At 42.2% G+C, this 22,456-nt stretch overlaps 1 protein-coding gene across 4 annotated transcripts in view; it reads left to right on the top strand.

Moving 5' to 3' along the window:
• Window positions 1–22,456, top strand: part of SLC12A4 (solute carrier family 12 member 4) — a 62,053-nt gene that overhangs the window by 14,414 nt on the left and 25,183 nt on the right. For 3 of the 4 annotated variants that reach the window (XR_014551013.1, XM_083624868.1, XM_083624867.1), the window contains 3 exons: window positions 13,919–14,013; window positions 19,381–19,512; window positions 21,563–21,709. Coding sequence is in view for 3 of the 4 variants with exons in the window: in XM_083624868.1 (XP_083480994.1) it covers window positions 13,919–14,013; window positions 19,381–19,512; window positions 21,563–21,709 (374 nt within the window). In the remaining variant the exon portion in view is untranslated. Of the gene's footprint in view, window positions 1–13,918; window positions 14,014–15,237; window positions 15,672–19,380; window positions 19,513–21,562; window positions 21,710–22,456 lie in introns of those variants that run through there. The other variant, XM_083624869.1, reaches the window with a different exon arrangement.

Below are 22,456 nucleotides of genomic sequence, written 5' to 3'. Positions count from 1 at the left end.
AATGAAAAACCTCAATGGCAGGAAGAAATTTTACAATTTTTGACTGTTAAGATATTGGAGGCATTTAAAAAATGCTGAAACTGATTGAGAGGTTAGTAAGAAAATTCCATTGACATAGTTCCAACTGTTGCACAATTTTTTATTATTATTATTTTATAAAGGTCAAACAATAAAAATTGCTTATAGCAAAGGAGTTGTTATGCAATGTGCAAAACAGTAAATTACAAGTTTTGGTTCCTATTTCCACCCAAAATTATGAGGGTATATAGTGGATACAGTCACTATATGCTGTACAGAGTCTCTAGAATTAAGATATGAGTTCCAGAAATAATTCATTGAGCTCTAATGTGACGCAAGTACACTTTCAGTAACTAACATCACTAAAGTATAGGATTTTGGTTAGTAAATGATACCCAGAATTGGCAACTGATGCTGTCATCTGCTTCCTGCTATTTGGTACCAACCATGGTAACCCTAATAATCATCATCATCATCATCATCATCATCTAGGAGAAACATGCCCAGGTGTCAGACTGAAATTGTGAGTTTGTCAGTCGCTTCTTGGCCTTTCAGCTAAGATCAAATGTCAGCATCACTGGCTTTCATTTAGTACTAATGCTAAAGCAAAGCTAAGAATAGTGCTTTGTGAGTTGCCATTTTAGAATGAATAGTAATGCATTGCTAGCACTGTTTATAAATCAGGAGTGAAAAAGTACAGTTGGGTCCCATTTTGCAGATTGGGAATCAGAGGTGAGTCTCAAGTCTAGAGCAGTTTAAGACCACTGGGCTAGATGATGAAATGTTCTGGTTTCTGTTGGGTGTGTTCTTATTCTTTGCATGCAGCATGCTTTGTAGGTTGTTGTTGTATTTAAAGGATTTGATTGGGATTGAGGACCTCTAGCCTGCTAGCCTAATTATGTCATATAATTTTCTTTCCTTTTTTTAGTGTGGGATGTCTTATGGGGAATTTGTGTAGTTGGAAAATCTGCTTTTAAAACACCCCAACCGTTTAGTCCAGAGTCTTACAATTACCTAATTCCATACACATGAGCAAAGGTGTCTGAGGTACTGATGTAGGGATTTTTCAAACTTCTGCAGTTACTTCTGCAGTTACTTCTGCAGTTTTCAAACGCCCTTCATGCATAGGTTTTATGTGTCTCCTTTTGTCTCCGCAAGTAGGCTGGTTCAGGAGTCAATCCTGGAGTTCTCAGTAGTCATGGGGGATTTGAGGGATGTGGCCACCTGCAGTGATATTTCAGGTCCTTCCCTTGATTTATCAGTTTGGACCACCTTCTGGTTAGAGAGGCCCATGCAATCTGCCCCATTCAGTACACTATGAATTTCCATGCCTCAGTCATCATCAGCTCCCCCATTGCTAGCCATATAAACTAGTGAGACCTTTGTAGAAATTTCTGTCCAAGAGGCATAGCTGCTGAAGGAGAAAACTACAATGAGGATTAGTTTCTCACAGTGGCCTAAGGCCATTGTGTTTCATGCACATGGAAACCGCCCAATGTAAGTGTTTTCATGACAAAAATGAATGCGCACGCTGTACTTCTCACAAGGCAGAGGATTTAGCTCTCTGCAGGAAACAAGGCCTGTGTGAAGTGAAGTGTCGTGTGTCTGTCTGTCTGTCTATACATCTGGATGCAAGTTTTGTGTGATCAAAGCCTCACCTCATATTCACATTTCGAAAACAAGGAGTTTGTTTTGCTGAGCTGTGTTAATTCTCCAAGAGGGCTAACTTGTTGAGGCTTGCTGTTGCATAGTTTAAATTGCTGAAATAGGAGCCCAAGAATGTGTTGTGTTAGAGAGAGAGGCTCCAGCATGTTAATTGCAGTTGCCCTATCCAACATTTGCAAAACCCCTGTTGCTTCTTGGGGAAACTAAGGAGGAGATTGAGCGATGTTTTGGCTAGAGTGGTCCATGCTTCTCCTATAGGTGGGGCTCACAGCAGGCATGCAGTGCCTGTCCGCCCGCCCCCTGCAAAGGCACATTTGTGTTGCATGATGCAACATTGCAGAACCAGCTCCAACATGCTTGTCTATCACTTTATTTCTTTGCCACGGGCATTGAATGTGTGAACTGTCTTCATCAAAAAGTATTGTGTATTGATACGGTACTGATGCAAAAATTATGTCTGTGGTGTTGGAACTGTGATGGCTGGTTTGTGCATTCAAGTCATTCAAGTTAGCCTTTGCTAACCTGGTTTACTTGAGTGAAAATGAGATCATCCTTGAAGTCTTAAATTGCAAGAGCTGGCAAGTCTGTGATTGAATCCCTTTTGTATTCTTCCACATTCTGGTAGCTTTTGATAGCAGCATCATGTCTGATGGAATTCACTTGTCTGATGGTCTACGGCCAGCGGCAGACCTTGGCGCCTCAAATTTCAGCGATGCCAAAATTCACCCTCCCGTGCCTCACCTTTCATTCAACATCATAGTTGTGGCGTCCCAAAGGCTCCGTGCCCAGTGCACTCTCCTAAATCTGCCTTTGCTGTGGCAAACTTAAATCGCTTTCTGGCAACCAGCCTAGATGTACAAAAGCTGTTATGATTGTTATTACTTTAGGAAGATGCCAGATGGGAGGGTGTCATGTAAAACCTTCATGGTCATAGCATGGATAGCAGCCAAGCAAGCCGAGTTGACACCTTGCATTGCACTCTGCAGTGTTGGCATGGATGGGCAGGCAGTCTGGTAATGGCTGGTACTTGCGGGCTTATTTGCATGACTTTGGTTTGGATGCCATTCATTGGCTTAGGCTCCCTAAAATGTGTACACCTTTAAACTCAGGAGTGGGTATGCTGTGGCCCAGCAAATAATAAGGGACATTAAGGAGGTATATAAGATTCTGCCAGCTGTGGAGAAAGAAGATTTTCTCCCTCATAATGCTAGAACCCATGAACATCCAAGGAAGCTGAATGCTGGAAGATTCAGTATAGACAAAAGGAAGTAGGTCTTCACAGCCCATAGTCATCCATCAACTTGGATGACTTTAAAAGAGGATTAGATGAATTGATGGAACATAAGGCCATCAGTTGATGCTAGCCATGAAGGTCTTTACTGTTACGAGGCAGAATTTCTCTGAATGCCAGTTGCTGGAAATCACAAGTGTGGGGAGTGCTGTTGTGCGAAGGTCCTGCTTGTGGGCTTCCTATGGGCATCTTGTTGGCAACTGTGGGAACAGTATGCTGGACTAGATGGGCCTTTGACCTGATCTAGCAGGGCTCTTAGACTCAGATGTTGCTAGACTCCACCGCAAGCCAGCCTAGCCAGTGGTCAAGGAAGACGGGAATTGTGTTTCATCAACACCTGTTCATCATCAACAGGTTTTGCCATAAAACATCAGCCCAGTTGATGAGTGTATGTATGTGTCCTCTTCCCCACCCCCCAAATTATTGCTCAACTCTTCAGCATTCTTCTTGCTTGACTGACCAGAAGGAGCCGTCTCTCCTAGGTGATGGTTTGGCAAAATGCCCAGCAGAGGATTAGCCACCCAAAAAGAAAGAAAGGAAATACCTTTCCCCTGCAGATGCTGTTGGGCTGCCGCTTTCATAATTCCTGACAGCTGGCCATGATGGCTGGGGATGATGGGGGTTGGAGTCCAAGATTGGAGAACTCAGATCTGGAGGACCACAGGTTCCCTACCCCTAATGACTAGCCAATGGTTTAAACCTAAGGACATGCCTATATTGGCAATTTTGACTTGTTTTGTAGCTGTCTTACTATTTGTGGCTTCTCCAAGGAAGTCTAGGAAACTGGGATTTGTTTTCTTAGAGATCTCCAGCTACTCCTGAAGACCCTCTGAAGTGGTGTTGTATTGAGTCCTGCCTTTCCAGTAGCATCTACTATAATACACAGTGGCTTTCCAAAGGCTCAGGCAGAAGGATTCTTCTTTACCTAGCTCTGCTACTTGATATAAGTTCAGCTGGAGATACCAAAGACTGAAGCTGAGCCCTAATGCATGCAGAGGGTGTGCTCTGGGCACTTGTGAACATCCTTTACCAAATCACAAGGTTGTCCTGTATCTTTCCCCAACCCTCTATTCTCCGCCATTATCATTTTTTGGTTTGTAAGCTTTGGGGGGTGGGAATCTGTTGTCTTGCTTTGGAAAGCATAACCCTCTTGGCTTGTGTGCAATTGCATCTTTCTGTTATCTGTAAAATGTAATTTTATCTTTATCTGGGAGCTATCACCATTCAGAAAGGGATTTATTTGCACTGTAGGTGTGCTGTTTCCGCATACTACAAGGCAGTAGGTGCTGGTCTATTAGGGCAAGCTACCACTACCCCACCAACCTCAGTTTGCTCTCGACCAACCCCCACCTGCCTGCCAGCTTCCTTCCTCCTCCCTTGTCTTGGTGCTGCCATTGTATAATACAATAGGGAGGAGGATGGGGGCAAAAATAGAATAAGCTGTTGTTAACTCTGACTGCATCTCTGCCTTCCACCCTGCTAGTCTTAATGGGTACTAGCCACCACTGCCACAAGGCTTTAGATTTCAGTGACCACTGAAACATCTTCTGTCATCTTCTTTAATACAGTGGTACCTCAGGTTACAGACTCTGCTAACCCAGAAATAGTACCTCAGGTTAAGAACTTTACTTCAGGATGAGAACAGAAATCATGCTATGGCGGCAGCAGGAGGCCCCATTAGCTAAAGTGGTGCTTCAGGTTAAGAACAGTTTCAGGTTAAGAATGGACCTCTGGAACGAATTAAGTACTTAACACGAGGTACCACTGTAGCTCATATTTGGCAGTGAGGCTTGAAGGGGTTACACCATCAGGGTCATATTGGTTTTGATTTCGCCTGATGATCAGGAGTGTGCTTGGCTGATCAATACCATGCAGCTGTGCAGCCGGTAGTCAGAGACTGTTGGTGTCCATTCCAGGGAAGTACACAACTGAATCTGTTTTGCTTTTGTTCTTGGCACCCTGGTGCTTCACAAATACCTGGTGCTAAATGTGGTCTAAAGGACTGGAAGGAGAAGGAGAATGGTGAGCCCCGTTGCAGAGAAAGGCAAAGGGTTCTTGCTAAGGGGTAGGTATTCCTTGATTTGGGACCTGTAATATTTCTGTGAGTTGGTCTGCTTATGCTTTCTTTCTTTCTTTCTTTCTTTCTTTCTTTCTTTCTTTCTTTCTGAAGCAGAGTTGTTTCTCTTGTAGAATCCTTCAGGTGGCAACATTTGAAATGGGTAGTTATTGATTTCTTTTGTTTTTCGTTCCCATGAAATGCTTCATTTCATAAAATTAGCTATAGAGTGTGTATTGAACACAATGCACCTCGAAGGTTGGTGGGCTCTCCTTCACTGGAGATTTTAAAGCAGAGGTTAGAAGGCCATCTGTCAGGGATTCTTTAGCTGTGATTCCTGCATTGCAGGGACTTGGACTAGATGAAGCTTGGGGTCCCTTCCAACTTAACAATTCTGTGATTCTATAATTCGGCAATTGGAATGGGTATGATACCTGCCAGATCTAAAATTGAAGTTGTAAATAACTTCTGCATCTGCTGAGCACAGTTCTTCAGACATTCTAAAATAAGTGTGCTGCTAGTTTTCGGTGCCTTCAGTATACAATGTAAGGGTAGCCTATTGGACTACTGTATCTTAAAATACATTCAATCACCCTAAACTGTGTGTGATGTTTTAATTTGTTGGAAGTCCCCCAGAGTGGCTGGGGCAACCCAGATACATGGGTGACATATAAATAATCAATTATGCTTATCAAAATAATAATATTAAAGCTTTGAACTTGTCTGAATGTTTTGTAGACACATTTATTCAAGCTTGTGTTTGCTTGAATTGTCCTTCACTTGGAAAAATCCTTAGCTGCTGTTGCGATGTGCTGTAATTACATTTTCGTGTGTTTTAAGAATCTTGTAAACCAGCCCTGGACAGACTTAAGGCTTGTGAGATCTTTTCTCTAGAGCAGGCATCCCCAAACTCGGCCCTCCAGATGTTTTGGGACTACAGTTCCCATCATCCCTGACCACTGGTCCTGTTAGCTATGGATGATGGGAGTTGTAGTTTCAAAACATCTGGAGGGCTGAGTTTGGGGATGCCTGCTCTAGATGCACCAACTAGAGCATGGTGCAAAAGACATTCACTTACAAGGAAAGATTCCTGAGTCCCAAAATCTCTTTTGAGCATCAGAAAGTAATGGAGCTTACAGTCTTACTACTGCACAAAATTTCCTCTCTTCTCTACCCCACCCCAAGCTTACTTCATTGATGCAGTATAATTTTTGGGGGGTGTCATTATTTTTGTTGCCATTGTTAAACAGTTGGGAGGCCAATTCTTTTTGATATATTCCAAGTCACTCAGAGATCTGCCGGTAGTTCCTGATTTCCCATCTTCATACTCCAGTTGTAAAATGCCTTATGAGGGCAGTGTGCCCTGAAAAACCTTTAACTTTAAAAAAATCTAGCATTTAAACCATCTTGAACAGCTCAGTCATAGCTATACATTACATGTCAAGTCAGAACCTAGTTCTGTTACATTTAATGGGGCTTCCAGGTAAGTAGGTGTAGGATTGCAACCAAAATGCACTTAATGGCATATGAATTATTGTTTTTTGGCCCCAGTCAAATATTTTAGTTACTTTTGGCTATTGCATAAATTTTTCAAATATTTTCAAGAGAGAGAGGTCACAAGTCTTAGGCTTGGTTAGGTAATAATAACAAACCATGTGAAGTAGCCCTTAATTTCTTAAATGAAATTCTGTTGTGTTTAATAATCCTTTTTTAAAAAAGGCAAAAGGCAAATGATTTGCCCATGTGTTGGCAACTGCATTTCCTAAAGTTAAGACACAAATGCCTCAGGCTTCCAGTAATTGATTGGTCTATTCTGAAGCAAAATTCAATATTGCTAATGAAGATCAAACTCTTGACGTCAGCTCGCTTTGGAGAACTTACATATGTTGCAGCTGGAATCATTGACTGAGGTTGGCTTAAACCCTTGTTATGAGAAGGAATGGGAAAGTGAGTCACAAATGACTTTTTCACACATTCTATGTCAACAAATCCGAGTTTGCCATGGAGTGTGTTCAATAGGGAATCCCAGCCACTCCAAAGGTATGAAGCACATCTTTGCAAATATGCTTTGTACAATTCATTCTTTACATTTTGCCACCTTTCATAGTTTTACAGAAAGGCAGCTTTTAAAATGCTGAAACAAGTGGAAACGGGGTTGTATCTAATGTTAGTCATGCTCGGGACAAGACCCATCAAAATTAAACGATATGACTAACTTAGGTCTATTAATTTCAGTGGATCTGCTGTGAGTATAACTTAGCTGGCTGCAACCCATAAGCAATACATTTTTCTGTGAAATCTGGAGATGCTGGGGATTGAACTTGTGTACTACTGCATGCAAACTTTACTGTTGAGCTATGGTCCTTCCCCAAATATGGTCTAGTTGCCAGTGTGCCCCCTGGCCTTGTAATATATCATGTGATGCATGCTAAAGGCTAGTCCTGAGATTGGTTCTAAAAATGAAAATTGCTAAAGACGACAATGTCTTTGGAGGTGGGATGGTAAAAAGGGAATCCTTTCTGGGCAGCTGCCAGCACTCCACAAAGCTTACACGCTCCTCATGCTCATTTCACCCTGCATATTCTTAGAACACTTGTATAGAAGACAGCTGAAGGTGCTTGAAGATGAATGACTTCACGACTTGTGAACACGCAGTTGTCTTGTTTCTCTTTTACAGGTGAAACTCAAAAAAATAGAATATTGTGGAAAAGTTCATTTATTTCAGTAATTCAACTTAAAAGGTGAAACTAATATATGAGATAGACTCATGACATGCAAAGCAAGATATATCAAGCCTTTATTTGTTATAATTGTGATGTTTATGGCGTACAGCTGATGAAAACCCCAAATTAACAATCTCAGAAAATTAGAATATTAAATGAAATCAGCAAAACGAGGACTGCAAATAGAGCAATATTGGACCTCTGAGAAGTAGAAGCATGCACGTATACTCAGTACTTGGTTTGGGCCCCTTTTGCATCAATTACTGCCTCAATGTGGCGTGGCATGGATGCTGTCAGCCTGTGGCACTGCCGAGGTGTTATGGAAGACCAGGAAGCTTCAATAGCAGCCTTCAGCTCTTCTGCATAGCTTGGTCTCATGTCTCTCATCTTTCTCTTGGCAATGCCCCATACATTCTCTTTTCTGATGAGAGCAGCTTTTGCATCTCATTTGGAAACCAAGGACCCAGAGTCTGGAGGAAGAATGGGGAGGCACACAATGCCAGATGCTTGAAGTCCAATGTGAAGTTTCCACAGTCTGTGTTGATTTGGGGAGCCATGTCATCAGCTGGTGTTGGTCCACTGGGCTTCATTAAGTCCAGGGTCAATGCAGCCATCTACCAAGAGATTTTGGAGCACTTCATGCTTCCTTCTACAGACGAGCTTTATGGGGATGCTGATTTCATTTTCCAGCAGGACTTTGGCACCTGCCCACACTGCCAAAAGTACCAAAACCTGGTTCAATGCCCATGGGATTACTGTGCTTGATTAGCCAGCAAACCCGCCTGACCTGAACCCCATAGAGAATCTATGGGGCATTGCCAAGAGAAAGATGAGAGACATGAGACCAAGCAATGCAGAAGAGCTGAAGGCTGCTATTGAAGCTTCCTGGTCTTCCATAACACCTCAGCAGTGCCACAGGCTGACAGCATCCATGCCATGCCACATTGAGGCAGTAATTGATGCAAAAGGGGCCCAAACCAAGTACTGAGTACATGTGCATGCTTCTACTTCTCAGAGGTCCAATATTGCTCTATTTGCAGTCCTCGTTTTGCTGATTTCATTTAATATTCTAATTTTCTGAGATTGTTAATTTGGGGTTTTCATCAGCTGTACGCCATAAACATCACAATTATAACAAATAAAGGCTTGATATATCTTGCTTTGCATGTCATGAGTCTATCTCATATATTAGTTTCACCTTTTAAGTTGAATTACTGAAATAAATGAACTTTTCCACAATATTCTAATTTTTTGAGTTTCACCTGTATTTGCAAGTTTAGCTGGATGCTTTTAAGGTGGTTTTCCTGTTGAGTGTCTGGAGAAGTTAAATAACACCTGACAGCTGGAATAGTGAAAAAAAACAACCGTTACATAAGAAAGTCATGATTTTTGTTTGCCTGAAAAAAATATTGGTTACAAAGCATTTATCCAAATACAGGGGGAGCTGGCCTTGAAATGTGTTAACTTTTAAGCTTTATGAGCTGAAGCAATTGTGAAATGTGCAGATTAGTCAGATATTTAACTGAAGGTGATCTTGATTAATGAATGTTTCTGGCAGGGTAGTAATGTACTCCCACTGAGAATATAACAATTCATCTAATGTGCTGTCTGCAATGCCCAAATCAACATATTGATGGAGATTAAAATAGGATGTCCTTGCTGTGAACTTGACTTTAAACCTTTTGACTCTGGAGCTGACAGTGGAGGAATTTGGAACTTATGGGAATGATTTGAAAAGAGCAAAGAGAAAGCACATGTTTAGACAGAGAACCACATATCATCAAAGGCCACCTTGTAAATAAGCATACACAGGCTACTAGCCCTCAAACACTTTAACCTGGCTGCATTTCCTATAATACAGTATTTCCCAACCTGTAGGTTGCAAACCTTGTGCAAGTGGGTCAGAGTAAGTACATCAAAAAATGATTAACGCTATTAATCCTTAACAGGTATGATGAATACCATTTACAACTGAACATTGGAAAGGCTAGAGCCTTATATTTCAACACTTGGGAGCCACTCTCTGGTGGTTGGCAGCAGATCTGATGACAGCATGCTACAGGGTGCTCATACAGAGAACTGTTTTGACCGACTATTACAGCTTGCCTCTGATGTACAGGTGCCAAAGGCAGCATGTATGAGCACCTTCTGGCCAACTGCCAGCTGCTATGCCACCAGGATTGAGGCAAGGATGATTTGAAGTCTGCTCAGTTGAAATAAGAAATAATATATTCCCCATGTGTATCAGTCATGATCCGAGACTGACGGACAACCATCAAACACCACCCACATTGACCTACCCATTGGCAAATGCAAGCTCAGTCATTCCTCTAGTAGTCGCCAAAATGGACTAGTGAATAAAATTATTTAAAAATATCCATAGTTCATTATATCTAACACTGCTTGTATAATCATATATTTTTGGAATAAATTTGTATATCTTTATGGAGCAATATCCTGCAGTCAGATAGTTCCTGTTCTTACATTACCCAAACTCTGAATAATTCTGCAAGTACAAAGTTAAATATTTCAACAAATTCCTCATGAACAGGGGTATTAAACAACTTTTGGTTAGATGGTTCAGGTAAGTTATAAATCAGCAAACTTGCAGTTAAAATGCTTGAAACTGAGGGTTGCTGCAGATGTATGGTCCAGAATTCACGTGACAATAAAGAACTTTGCAGAGTACACAATTAAATTAAGGAATTCACTTCCAGAATGTGTAGTGACGGCCGCCAACTTGGATAGCTTTAAAAGAGAATCAAATTCATAGAGGATAAGGCTCTGTTCTACCTCCCCTCTCGAAGGCAGCATGCCTCTGAATGCCACTTGCTGGGAGGGCAGGAAGAGCGCTGCTGCTCTCAGGTCCTACTCAGGGGGCTTCCCATAGGCATCTAGTCGGCCACTGTGAGAACAGGATGCTGGACTAGATGGGCCACTGGCCTGATCCAGCAGGGCTCTTCTTATGTTCTTATCAGAGTCTACTGGTAGATCTCTGTGATTTTCAGTAGGTTCTCTGGCAAGGCTCTCTGACTTCCAATTGCTTTACAGCATGGGTAGGCAAACCAAGGCCCGGGGGCCAGATCTGGCCCAATCGCAATCTCAGTCTGGCCTGCAGATGGTCTGGGAATCAGCATGTTTTTACATGAGTAGAATGTGTGCTTTTATTTAAAATGCATCTCTGAATTATTTGTGGGGCAGAGGAATTCGTTCATTTTTTCCCTTCCAAAATATTGTCCGGCTCCCCACAAGGTCTGGGGGACAGTGGACCGGCCCCCTGCTGAAAAAGCTTGCTGACCCCTGCTTTACAGCAACAACTAAAATGCTCCACCCCCCACCCCCCAAATGAAGCTGCTGAAGCAGAATTATGTCTGGCGAGCTGGAGAAACCAGGAGTAGATTTGTCTGTGAGCTTTGTTCTGGTACTGAACACCAATTCCTGAGCTGAGCATGTGCTCAGAGGCAATGTGTTCAATACTTTTTAGTGTACATATGTTTGCTTGTCTCACTATTGCATCTGGCTGTAGCTGGTGAACCTTGTAAACAAAAAACAAACAAACAAAATAAAGAAACACATTAGATCAATCACGCCTGAATCCTACTCTGCCTCTCTGGAATACTTCAGCTTTTTGTGAGGATGTCTGAAATTTTGCCTTGATGACTATGTGGGATGGGGCCTCCTGTTCTGCCATTTCCACAGTCAGTCGGAATGCTGACAGGTTTAGAAATCATCCAATCAAAAGGAGGGCAAGATATTTCTTTATTAGCAGTTATACTGCTATTCTACTTTAATAGTCGAAGGTTCCATTTCCTCCTTGTATTTCATTTGGAAGCAGGCAAGCATAATTTCTCCTGGCAGAGAGCTATCTAAAACAGTCCTGAATAGATTGCAGGGGTTTTTTGTTTGTAAAGCAAACAAATTCAGAGTATCAGGTTCTATAACTAAGTAACCAAGTAAAGATACTACTGTGTAGAAGCTAATGGGAAACTTGACTCTCTTTTTTTATACTTGGCTTTAATTCTTAACTCTGAAAATAATTATCTGTGAGGCAGAATGGATCCCGTGCCAGTTGGCTAGTTGGGTGTACAGATCGCTGTTACTACTGTTGTTTTTATAGCTGGTGGGACTCGAATTGAGCGAAGTCCAGGTTTTAGTGACAAAGAGTGGATTTGAAAGACTGAAATCTACATTTAAAGTTGCAGAGCTCCCCTATAATTTATCAGCATTTGTATAATACTTGCACCAGAAAACATTCTAGGCTCTTCACATTTGCTATCTCAGACTTGAGGTAATGTCCAAATATCAAAATTGTGCATGATTTTTATATAATTGTGCAATCAATAAGGGTCGAACTGTGCTCATTCAGTGAGTTGGTAAGCTTTGTTTCTTGGCTGTTCCATTGTTGGGGGTTCTCATGTCTGCTTTTTCCTTCATCCTGCTACCACTAATCTCTGCACATAGAAAACTAGCATATAAAGGGTAACGCTAGATGTACTCGTTTCTATGTGTAGGGCATTTCATGGGGTGATAGCTTTTCCTCTGCCTGCTCCTCAATGGACTCAATTTCTTAAGCCCTGTTTTCTGTTGGGCATAAAGTCTCACACCCAGACCTGTGTTTTTCAAACTGAGCTTTGGGGAAAGCTTATAAAAGCTTTCTAAAATTGAAGATCAGTGATGCCAGGCAAGCTTCCCTGAAAGTGTTTGTCATTACCATTCTTCCCAAAAGGGGATATTTGGGTGAAACTTAAGGCATATCAAGGGACGCAGGTGGTGCTGTGGGTTAAACCACAGAGCCTAGGACTTGCCGATCAGAAGGTCAGCGGTTCAAATCCCCGCGATGGGGTGAGCTCCCATTGCTCAGTTTCTGCTCCTGCCAACCTAGCAGTTTGAAAGCACGTCAAAGTGCAAGTAGATAAATAGGTACCGCTCCGGTGGGAAGGTAAACGGTGTTTCCGTGCGCTGCTCTGGTTCGTCAGAAGCGGCTTAGTCATGCTGGCCACATGACCCGGAAGCTGTACGCTGGCTCCCTTGGCCAGTAAAGCGATCCCAGAGTCAGCCACGACTGGACCTAATGGTCAGGGGTCCCTTTACCTTTAAGGCATATCAAAGATGAAGTAGGGCACAGGTGGGCAACTTTCAGCCCCAAAACTTACTTTGAGACTCTTGAATCTGCACCATTCTTCCTTCCCATAAGTGTTCCTTCTTTGTTTTCCTGCTTCTATTTTCCTGGCTTTCTAAATTGTGTGTTCCTTCTTTTTCCATGTAGTTTCATAAAAAACTGGAAGGGGCTATATCCACCATCCCCATCCCAATTGTACATATTGAGGGAGGAGGAAAGGATTACTTCCACTTCCTTTCCAGGGCCATAACTGTTTTGATCTTTTGTATAAATAAAACAAACATAATCTGTATACAATCATACCTTGGTTGTCGAACGCCTTGCGACTCGAACATTTTGGCTCCCATATGCCACAAACCCGGAAGTGAGTGTTCTGGTTTGCTAACGTTCTTTGGAACCCAAACGTCCAGCACGGCTTCCGATTGAGTGCAGGAAGCTCCTGCAGCCAATCGGAAGCCGCACCTTGGTTTTCAAACGTTTTCAGAAGTTGAACGGACTCACGGAATGGATTCCGTTTGAAAACCAAGGTACGACTGTACTTGACAGTAACCCCATCAAATGCAGTGGGGATTATTTATTAATAGACCTGTGAAAGACTGAATATTGTAATCTGATGGTAGAAATTGAAGGTGAGCAGGCTTTATTTCAGATTGCTTAATCCAGAACACTTTTGTTTCTGCCTTCTCCCCCAGCATGTGGCCTCCCTCAACAGGAAAATGGTTGCCCACCCCTCTATAGGGTAATGACACCCCCCCTCACCCCTGTCCTGGCTGCCGTTCCGCATGTAGTGAGAGTCTGCGCTAGATAGCATCCCAGCATGCTCTGCAGTGTGTGTGTGTGCGTGTGTGCATGTACATTTGTCAGCTGACAAATAAAGAGTTCTCCAAGGGTAATAAATTTCTGAAAGCCATCAATTTTAAGATCACAGGCTGGTGGAAAAAGAAAACAAAACGATGCAAGTGTGCCAATTATGTCTCTTCCTTTTCTTAGAATTATGAGGTTGTCTTCTTCCCCAAATGATCTGGAATCTTCTTTTCTTTCCACAGGCCATGGCAATCATAAAGAAAGCAGTCCTTTCCTCAACAATTCTGATCCTGGCAAAGGAGGAGATTATTATGACAGAAACTTGGCTTTGTTTGAGGTACGATAATAATAATAATTTTAAATCAACCTTGACTTTTTGTTCATTCTTCAGCTTCTTAGGGATACCTAAACCATGTTCCCACCTAAACCATGTTACTCATAAGAGTGGGAAGCTGATTCTGACCCCATCTGCACTATACATTTAAAGCAGTATCATGCTACTTTTAAACAGTCATGGCTGGGAATCCTGGGAGCACCAGTTTGTTGTGGGTGCTGAGAGTTGTTAAGAGACCCCTATTACCCTCAGACAGCTACAATTCCCAGAGTCCACTGGGAAACTGGATTGACTGGATTGACTTTGGAAATTGTAGCTCTGTGAGGGGAATAGGGGTCTCTAAACAACACAAAGCACATGCAACAAACTTCAGTTTTGACAGTAGAAATAAACAACTACAGTTTCCAGGTTTCTTGACTGCTCTCCTCTGTACACCAATTGCTGGAATTCCAAATAGGAAGAGCGCTGATGCTCTGAGGTCCTGCTTGTCAGCTTCCCTTGCACATCTGGTTGGCCACAGTGAGAATGGGATGCTGGATTAGGTGGGCCTTTGACCTGATTTAGCAGGTCTCATTTTATGCCCAGGTGTTGCTGGATGCCAGCTGCTATAAGCCCCAGCCAAGGAAGCGACAGCTTTCAGGAGAGAGGTGGCAGGTGGATTGATGTGCTTAACCCCCCTTGCCCCATCAAGGATAAATGTGTTGAGCCACTTCCTCAAGTCTCTTTTCCCTGTGTATCTAAGTAGGTGGCTGTTGCGAAAGCCCACAATGACCTTGGAGAATTGTTTCACCCTTGTTGCCAACTCTTCCTTCCCTTGCTTTAGCAGAGCCAGTGGAGCAATCTTTCTTGACAAAGAGCATAGGAACAGTCCTCTCATTATCCCTGCAGCACTTGTTTCCACATTATCTAGGTTGTCTCAGTCGCCAATGTGCCTTTGGTTTCTCTGAATGCCTCTTCCCTATTATGTAGGCCCATCACTGACTGCCCTGGCCCACTGTGGCAGTTTTAGGTGTGGTGGTTCCTCATCTGGAGCGATCCCAGAAAACCATGTCCTGTCCATGTCCAAAGTTTTATTTATCCAGACTAACCATTTCCTATCATGCTCTTGGAGAAATTCGTGGGCAGTCAAGTAGCTAAAGCAGCCTTTGCTAGATGTTTAGAACTACCAACTCCATCAGCTTCAGCCAACATGGCTTTGCTGGCTGGGGCTGATGGGAGCCGTAGTGCAAAATAATTGTAGGCACTAGACTGAGCTAAAGAAGGCATTTTAAAATTCATGCAAGAGAGCACATAAACAAGTGCAAAGTTGACCTTTTCTGATCTGCATTTTCGCAGCTTGAGTAAACTAGAGCCTTGCAAAGAAATCCAGCAGTTACTAGTCCACAGAAATTTTTATTAGGCATTTCCAGTTTTCCCCAGCCAGGTTGCTGTTGACAGGTCTGGAATGCCTCCTTTTAAAATGCAGCCTCAAAAACAAGACAAGTCCTAACCCTGCAATGTATTGTTGGCATTAGTCTTTTCAACCCAGAACCTTCAGTATTGCATCACAGAGGAGAATCCTCTGCCTGTGTTAGGTTTGAATAAGAGAATGCGGTGACCTTTCTGCCAAGGGATGTGTGGTCATGTCTCAAAATGAGTCCTGGGGAAATGGCTCTTCACAGGTTTGTGCCTTTGCTCTTGATATCCCATTAGTGAGGCAATTATTGGTGAGAGAGAGAACACAATAGAAAGTTTCAATTGACTTCTTTTTCTTTGATACTGTTAATGCCGGCAAAGGTTCATGTTTCAGTGGTAGATGGCATGCTTTGTTTGCCCATGTTACCAAGTTTAATCCCCAGCACCTCCAGCATTAAAAGAGGCAGACTTGAAATCTTGTAAATCTGTTGTCAGTCAGAGCAAACAGAACTGGGCTATTTGGACAACATGGCCGCCTATGGAACTGGTTCCTTTGTGTTCATTTGGTACAATGAATAAAAGAAAGAACTAATTTAATTAAAAGCTCTTTGGCAAAACACTCTAATGTAACTGAAACACCCCAGCAAAAAGATCTTAATTTAATTAAAGCTCCTTTAGCATTTTTTTATAATTACAAAAAAAAAAAAAATAGTTTCACCTGTTGGTTTACAGGCATCTGTCGGCCTTCGATGTTGGAAGTATTTGCAAGTGAATTGGGAAAATGTAAAACTATTAATCACACAAGGGTTTGTTTGTTTACTTGATTGAATTTTAAAAAATGCATTGTGGCATAACAGGTCTAGTCTTAGGCATGGATACCTCTTCTATACAAGACAAAATAGCAAATGTAATTTTAAAGTGGGGCTTTCAATCTGCAGTTCTGGTATTTGAATTAAAGATGATGATTTGGGGGCGGGGACTATCCGATTTAGCTGACTGAAACTCCCCCCCCCCTCGATTTTAACTTTTGTTTTTTAGGCTGCAAATCTATGGACACTTGCCTGGATGTGAGTCTCACTGAGACTTGCTTCTGAGCTGGCAGTTTTGCACTGTAAACTGATTAATATGTTAAACATTGCAGCCCTGATTGAAACAGTTCCATTAGCTGGAGTTGGGGGCATTTACAGAAAGAGACGAAGCATATGGATGCAGGGGAGAAATGTTGCCAGATGGCTGCTCTACCTTCTGGGTACTGACTTTACTGCAAAAGTTGAGAGCAGTTTTCTGCCTATCTCTATAGAACCATGCCTCAGTCTCCTGCCAGGCCTTTTAAAAAAATATATTAAAAAATAGCAAGCAGCTGCTTCATCAGGTTTCAAGTGAGTTGCTCCATTTTGTACAAAGCATTTCCATGGAGATGGCCCTTCAGGTCTCCTGAGGTTGCCTCAGCAGGCCTCTCCTCAGTTCATTAGCTCCTTCAGAAGCTTCCCATTTGCTGTGAGGAATGTTCTACTTGGCTCCAGCAGTCGGCCCTTTTGTTTTTGTTTTGGGTGTGTTGCATTGTATTTTTTTAAAAACACATCTTTGTGGTAACTGTTGGGAAAGGTTGGCCGACTTGCTTGCTTTTTCAGCAAATGTCAGTTTGCCTCTTGAAAGCAAACTCTCCAGCAAACTTCTTTTGCTGAGCTATGCTTTGGTGTCCATTTAGCAGATCCTCTCAGCCAACATCCGGACCCTCTGCGAATCCCATTTGTGGCATCAAAGACTGACAGGCAAGATGCCAGTACTGCGATGATGTGCCTGAGAGAATTAAGTTGTAAAAGTTCTAAAAGTAGGCCCATATTTTTATTTATTTAAAAGCATTGATAAACCACTTAAAGTCTCTAAGTGGTGTATGACATAAAAATAAACAATATCATTAGAACAAAAATACAACCGAAAACCAGTAAAACAGTAGTATAAAAGCACATAAAAGTCTAAAAAACAGGAATTCAAACAAATAATATTTTAAGGTAAGGGGTGAGCTAAATAAAGGAGCAGGAAATCAGTGCACAACAGCCAGAGCATAAACTACATGACTACATGTAACCAAATAGGTTATCAGTTGTTTAATTGTATTGAAACAACTAAAAGTTTTGTGGCCCCTTAAAGACTGTCATGTTTTATTATGACACAAAACAGTTTCTTTTTCTTTTTTTCCTTTCCTGCAATAGATTAACACAGGTATGCCTCTGGAAATGGTTTATTACATTTATTCTTAACATGACATGTTTTATTTTATCAAACTTAAACTGGAGGCCCAGTGCTTATCAGCTTTCCCAGTGTCTTTTGGAAGATGGTAAGGACAGGAGCATGCTTATCACTTTGCAAGCAGCTGAGTAGAATCCTGAAAGCAGGTTTTCCCTTACAGCTGCAGAAGTGTGTGTGTGTGTATGACTAGATAAGTCATTTATTTTTATTTGTAATGTCAGCAGAAAGTTCCAGAAGCAGGGCTTGGAAGGTTGCTGAGGGACTAGGCCTTCCTTGTCCCATGGGCCTCTTACAGTCACTGGTGTATGATATAGTTGCTTAGCAACAGCAATATACTTTTACCCATATTCTTCCAAGCTGGGCATATATACGTGTGTGTGGTCTGCCATATATATACCCATATTCTTTCAGACCACATCAGGGAGTTTACCTGCAGGCTGAACTGGTGAGGGGAAACAAAGGCAGAAATGGGTAGATCTTTATTCAAATCTTTGCTTGGCTTCAAATTCGATAAGTTACACTGTGGAGCCTGCTGTCATTCTCCACCCAGACAACATTATTTTATTGGTTCTTTGTTTGATCATTTTATCAGCTGTAAGTATCTGCCAGATGTACGCACTAAAAGCAGCTTACAATAATAAATCACCAAAAACATTAAGGGTCAATAAGCCTAAAATAGCATAGACAACTCAGAAGAACTTTGAATTGCCACTGAATTTCAGAGGAGAGCTGTGTTGGTCTGCTGCAGAAAGTTTTATGACACCTTCTTAAAAACTTAACACATTTATTGTGGCCTGCGCCACAATTATACTTTGTGTAATTCTGTATGGAAAAATGCAAGAACAGTCAGTCAGCGCAAGTCAGAACCACCTGTAAGGAATGCTTTCTGTGTGAAAGGTCTTTAGCTGGTAGAGGGGGGTGGCTTGCTGGTTTAAATTCATTCATTCATTATTTAATAAAATTTATATGCTGCTTGATTTCAAGAAAAAAAATACAACTCTGCTTAAAACATACAAAAATAAAAATACTAGAACAGATTAAATTACCTCAACTTTTGAAGCACCTGAGTAGGCTTGTCTAAACATAAATGTTTTTAGCAGGCATTGAAAAGCGTGCAGTGATGCTGCCTGCTTGATCTCAATAGGCACGGAGTTCAAAAGTGTAGGCACTGCCATGCTAAACAATTGAGGAATGCTACACAAATGTGGAGTGGGTATTATGTGGTACCTGTTGTTGTTGTTTAGTCATTTAGTCGTGTCCGACTCTTCGTGACCCCATGGACCAGAGCACGCCAGGCACTTCTGTCTTCCACTGCCTCCCGCAGTTTGGTCAAACTCATGTTGGTAGTTTCAAGAACACTGTCCAACCATCTTGTCCTCTGTTGTCCCCTTCTCCTTGTGCTCTAAATCTTTCCCAACATCAGGGTCTTTTCCAGGGAGTCTTCTCTTCTCATGGTACCTGTAGTAGTGCCAATTCTGCCAACCGAGGTGGTTGGCAGGAAACGTGCAGAATAACAAGCTCTGAGACTTCATCAATCTGCAGGCGGCATGTTGGAGAGAGGTGCCCCCCCATTATATGGAAACAATCCCATTGGTCTACTTCAAAGGCTGTTGTAACAATTTCTGAGGTCATATAAATGTAGTGCCTTGAGCACGGAAAGCACTATGTAAATGCTAAGTATTTACTGTCATTACTAAACCTCACCATCTTGTGTTTCCTTTGCAGGAGGAATTGGATATTCGGCCAAAGGTCTCTTCCCTGCTTGGCAAGCTGGTCAGCTACACAAATCTCACTCAAGGAGCAAAGGAACATGAGGAAGCGGAAAGCACAGAAGGGTCAAGAAAGAAAATATCAAAAGTATGTAGGGTTTTCCCCTCAATTAAAACAACTACAACTACTGCTTGAAGTAGTATCTTCCTCCTCCTCCTCCTCATTTATTCAATTTATACCCCACCCTTCCTCCCAAAGAAGCCCAACATCAATATCATTAAAAAAAAAATTCTAGAAACAGTTGAAAACATTCTAAAACAATTTAAAACCATCATATTTCTCTGCTGGTAATTTCAGGGTTGCCAGGTTCTGGCATAAAATGTCTGAGTAAACAGAAATATTTTTAAATTCCTCGTGAAATTCAGTGAGGGTGACAGATGAATTGCAACTGAGAAGCCCTGTCACACACGTCAATGCCAGCTGGGTGGTGCCCCAGTGACAGTACCACCACCAAGGCTTCACCTGGCAATTGCAGGGTCTGAGGTGATTGACATTGGGGAAGGTGCTCTTTTAGGTACCTGGGTCACTAGCCATTTAGGGCTTGGTACTAATACATTTCAATTGGGCACAGTTTTTGCTGTTTGTAGCATGATGTAGTAGCATTTTGCAATGTTGAAATCCACACTAGTCATCAGTTAAGACCTCTTTAGTCACCCCCCTCCCGTGGGTTCTGTGCAGCCCATTTATGGGTCACACTTTTGTAGATGCTTATTAATTCAGATGTCTGGGCTTAAGCTTAACCTCTATATCCATCATGGAATAACGATTCCCTTCTATGTTCAAGCCACAAAAGCTCAATATGTTTTAATTTCAAAGCAGAGGGCATTGATTCTGTTGTGATTCAGAACTATAGCAGCTATTTCTGTTATACAGAGAAATCAATGGAGGTTTTAGTCAATTTTGTCCCCTGGAGTTTGTTTGAGAGGCTATTAATTGTGAATAATTCTCCACATTTGTGAACAACAGGCTTCCCTGACCCTAAGGGTCAGCAAGCAGAGTCTCCTTCCTATGCCTGCCCCTTCCGCCTGACAAGGCAAATAACAACACACACACACACACACACACACACACACACACACACACACACGGCACCTTGTTTCCCATTCTAGAGGCAAAAGAGAGGTGGAGAAAGTGGTAGTTTGAGTGGTTTGGGATTGCTGGCCCTTCAGAAGTGGTAGTTGCCTTTCTACAAGCCTATGGAAGGTGGCTAACAACATTAATTAAAACACTAAAAATACAGACTTCATTCTAAAATAAAAACAGCTATAATCCCAGCAGCACCTTAAAACTTTCCTACTCTTCTCTCTCTGAATGCTCAAGTTCTTAAAATGGTTTTAACTTGGTGCTGAGATGGAGGGAAGGTGGCTGCCCAGTAGCATTTCTAGGAGGTAAACATTTCTCAGAAGAGAATGCCAAAGCCTGGGGGCACCACCACTGACAAGGCCCTGTTTTAGGGTTGACACATATCTAACCTCTAAAGGTAGCAGGACTCTCATTGAAGTCCTTGGCCAGCAGGCAGGGTTGGAAGGGAAAGACAGTCTTTTGAAGACTAGAAGCTGTGCTGCAATTTAGACCCTAGACACAAGTTCTATTGTGTGTTTAGTGTTTGTAAGACATAGCAGGATCCTTTTGGCCGAAACCCAGAATGAACAACTTCGATTATTATACTTACGTTCAGTAATCAAATTCAAGTAAATTCAGGTTGTTTCATATACAGTAGACCCACCATTTACACGGAGGGGTCAAGTACCTGAGCCACCCACTGCACTTTCCTACAAGAGAGAAGCTATTTGCAACTGTTCAGAACAGAACAGAGGGAGATTGTCCAATTCTGGCACCCAGTGAAATGCAAGGATCTCTGAGGTGGCACATTTTATGTAGGAAAGTCATGTTTAATGTCAGAAAGGCTGAGCCAGTGCAAACAGGGAATGGGCAGAAAGAGCAATCCTCGTGTTTTTTTGGGATAGATGCTTATTAAGACCCTTTTAGGCACCATAGGAAGTACTTCCAGCCACACTAATGCTCACAGATGCCAAATTGACATCCTTGGATCAGTGCCAATAACCAGTACATGCAGTACTACTGAGTTACTCACTGTGGAATGAGGCTTGATTTACATACCTCGTGTCTTTTTCAGTCACCCAGCATGGGCACCTTGATGGGTGTTTACCTGCCGTGTATGCAGAATATATTTGGGGTCATTCTCTTCCTGCGATTGACATGGATGGTGGGAACGGCTGGTGTTCTGCAGTCCTTCCTGATTGTCTTAATCTGCTGCTGCTGTGTGAGTACATGACTCTGTTGCAAAGCTCTTCTCTTCAAGATGCCTTCCTGCCTGCCTCCTTTTGCATAATAAGACTCCTTGCCCAATCATGTAATATCCGCATTATTTCCTAAAAGATAGAAAACAGTGGGGGAATGTCTGCTCACTTACCTTGCTTGGGTGCCTCAGTGCCTCAACCGACTTGGCTATTTATTTTGCCTGTGTGTCTCTCTTGTGTGACCCCTTTCCTTTTTGTCTTTCCCACTGACTAAATTGCCAGCTCTGTGGAAGAGACTTGTTTTGCAGGGCACTATAGTTCACTGAGAGCACTATAAATCTAATACTTTGGCTACAGAACACAGAAAGGAGAACGATAATGACAAAAGTCTAGCACACTCTTGTCCACTACAAAAGCCTTGGAAAAATTAATAAAAACCCTGTAAAAGTTTGTGCATTATCTCCACTTTGTAATAGTGGCCAGGCAGCTGAAAGGCAACAAACCAAACCAGTGTGGAGTAGGGGTTAGAGTGCTGAACTAGGATTTGGGAGACCACCGTTCAAATCCTCACACAGCCATGAAGGTGACCTTGGGCCAATCACTATCTCTCGGTCTAACCTACCTCACAAGTTTGTTGTGAGAATAAAATTAGGAGATGGGGAGAAAGGTGTGTGCTACCTTGAGCTTCTTGGAGAAAAGGTGGGATATAAATGTAATAATAAATAAAGTAAATAAGTCCTCTTCACACATTATTCACATGAAGAGGGAAA

Source organism: Podarcis filfolensis (genome assembly GCF_964270895.1).
Source record: "Podarcis filfolensis genome assembly, chromosome: 8".
In the NCBI taxonomy this organism is placed as follows: Eukaryota; Metazoa; Chordata; class Lepidosauria; order Squamata; family Lacertidae; genus Podarcis; species Podarcis filfolensis.
This window is presented reverse-complemented; position numbering and strand designations above follow the sequence as displayed.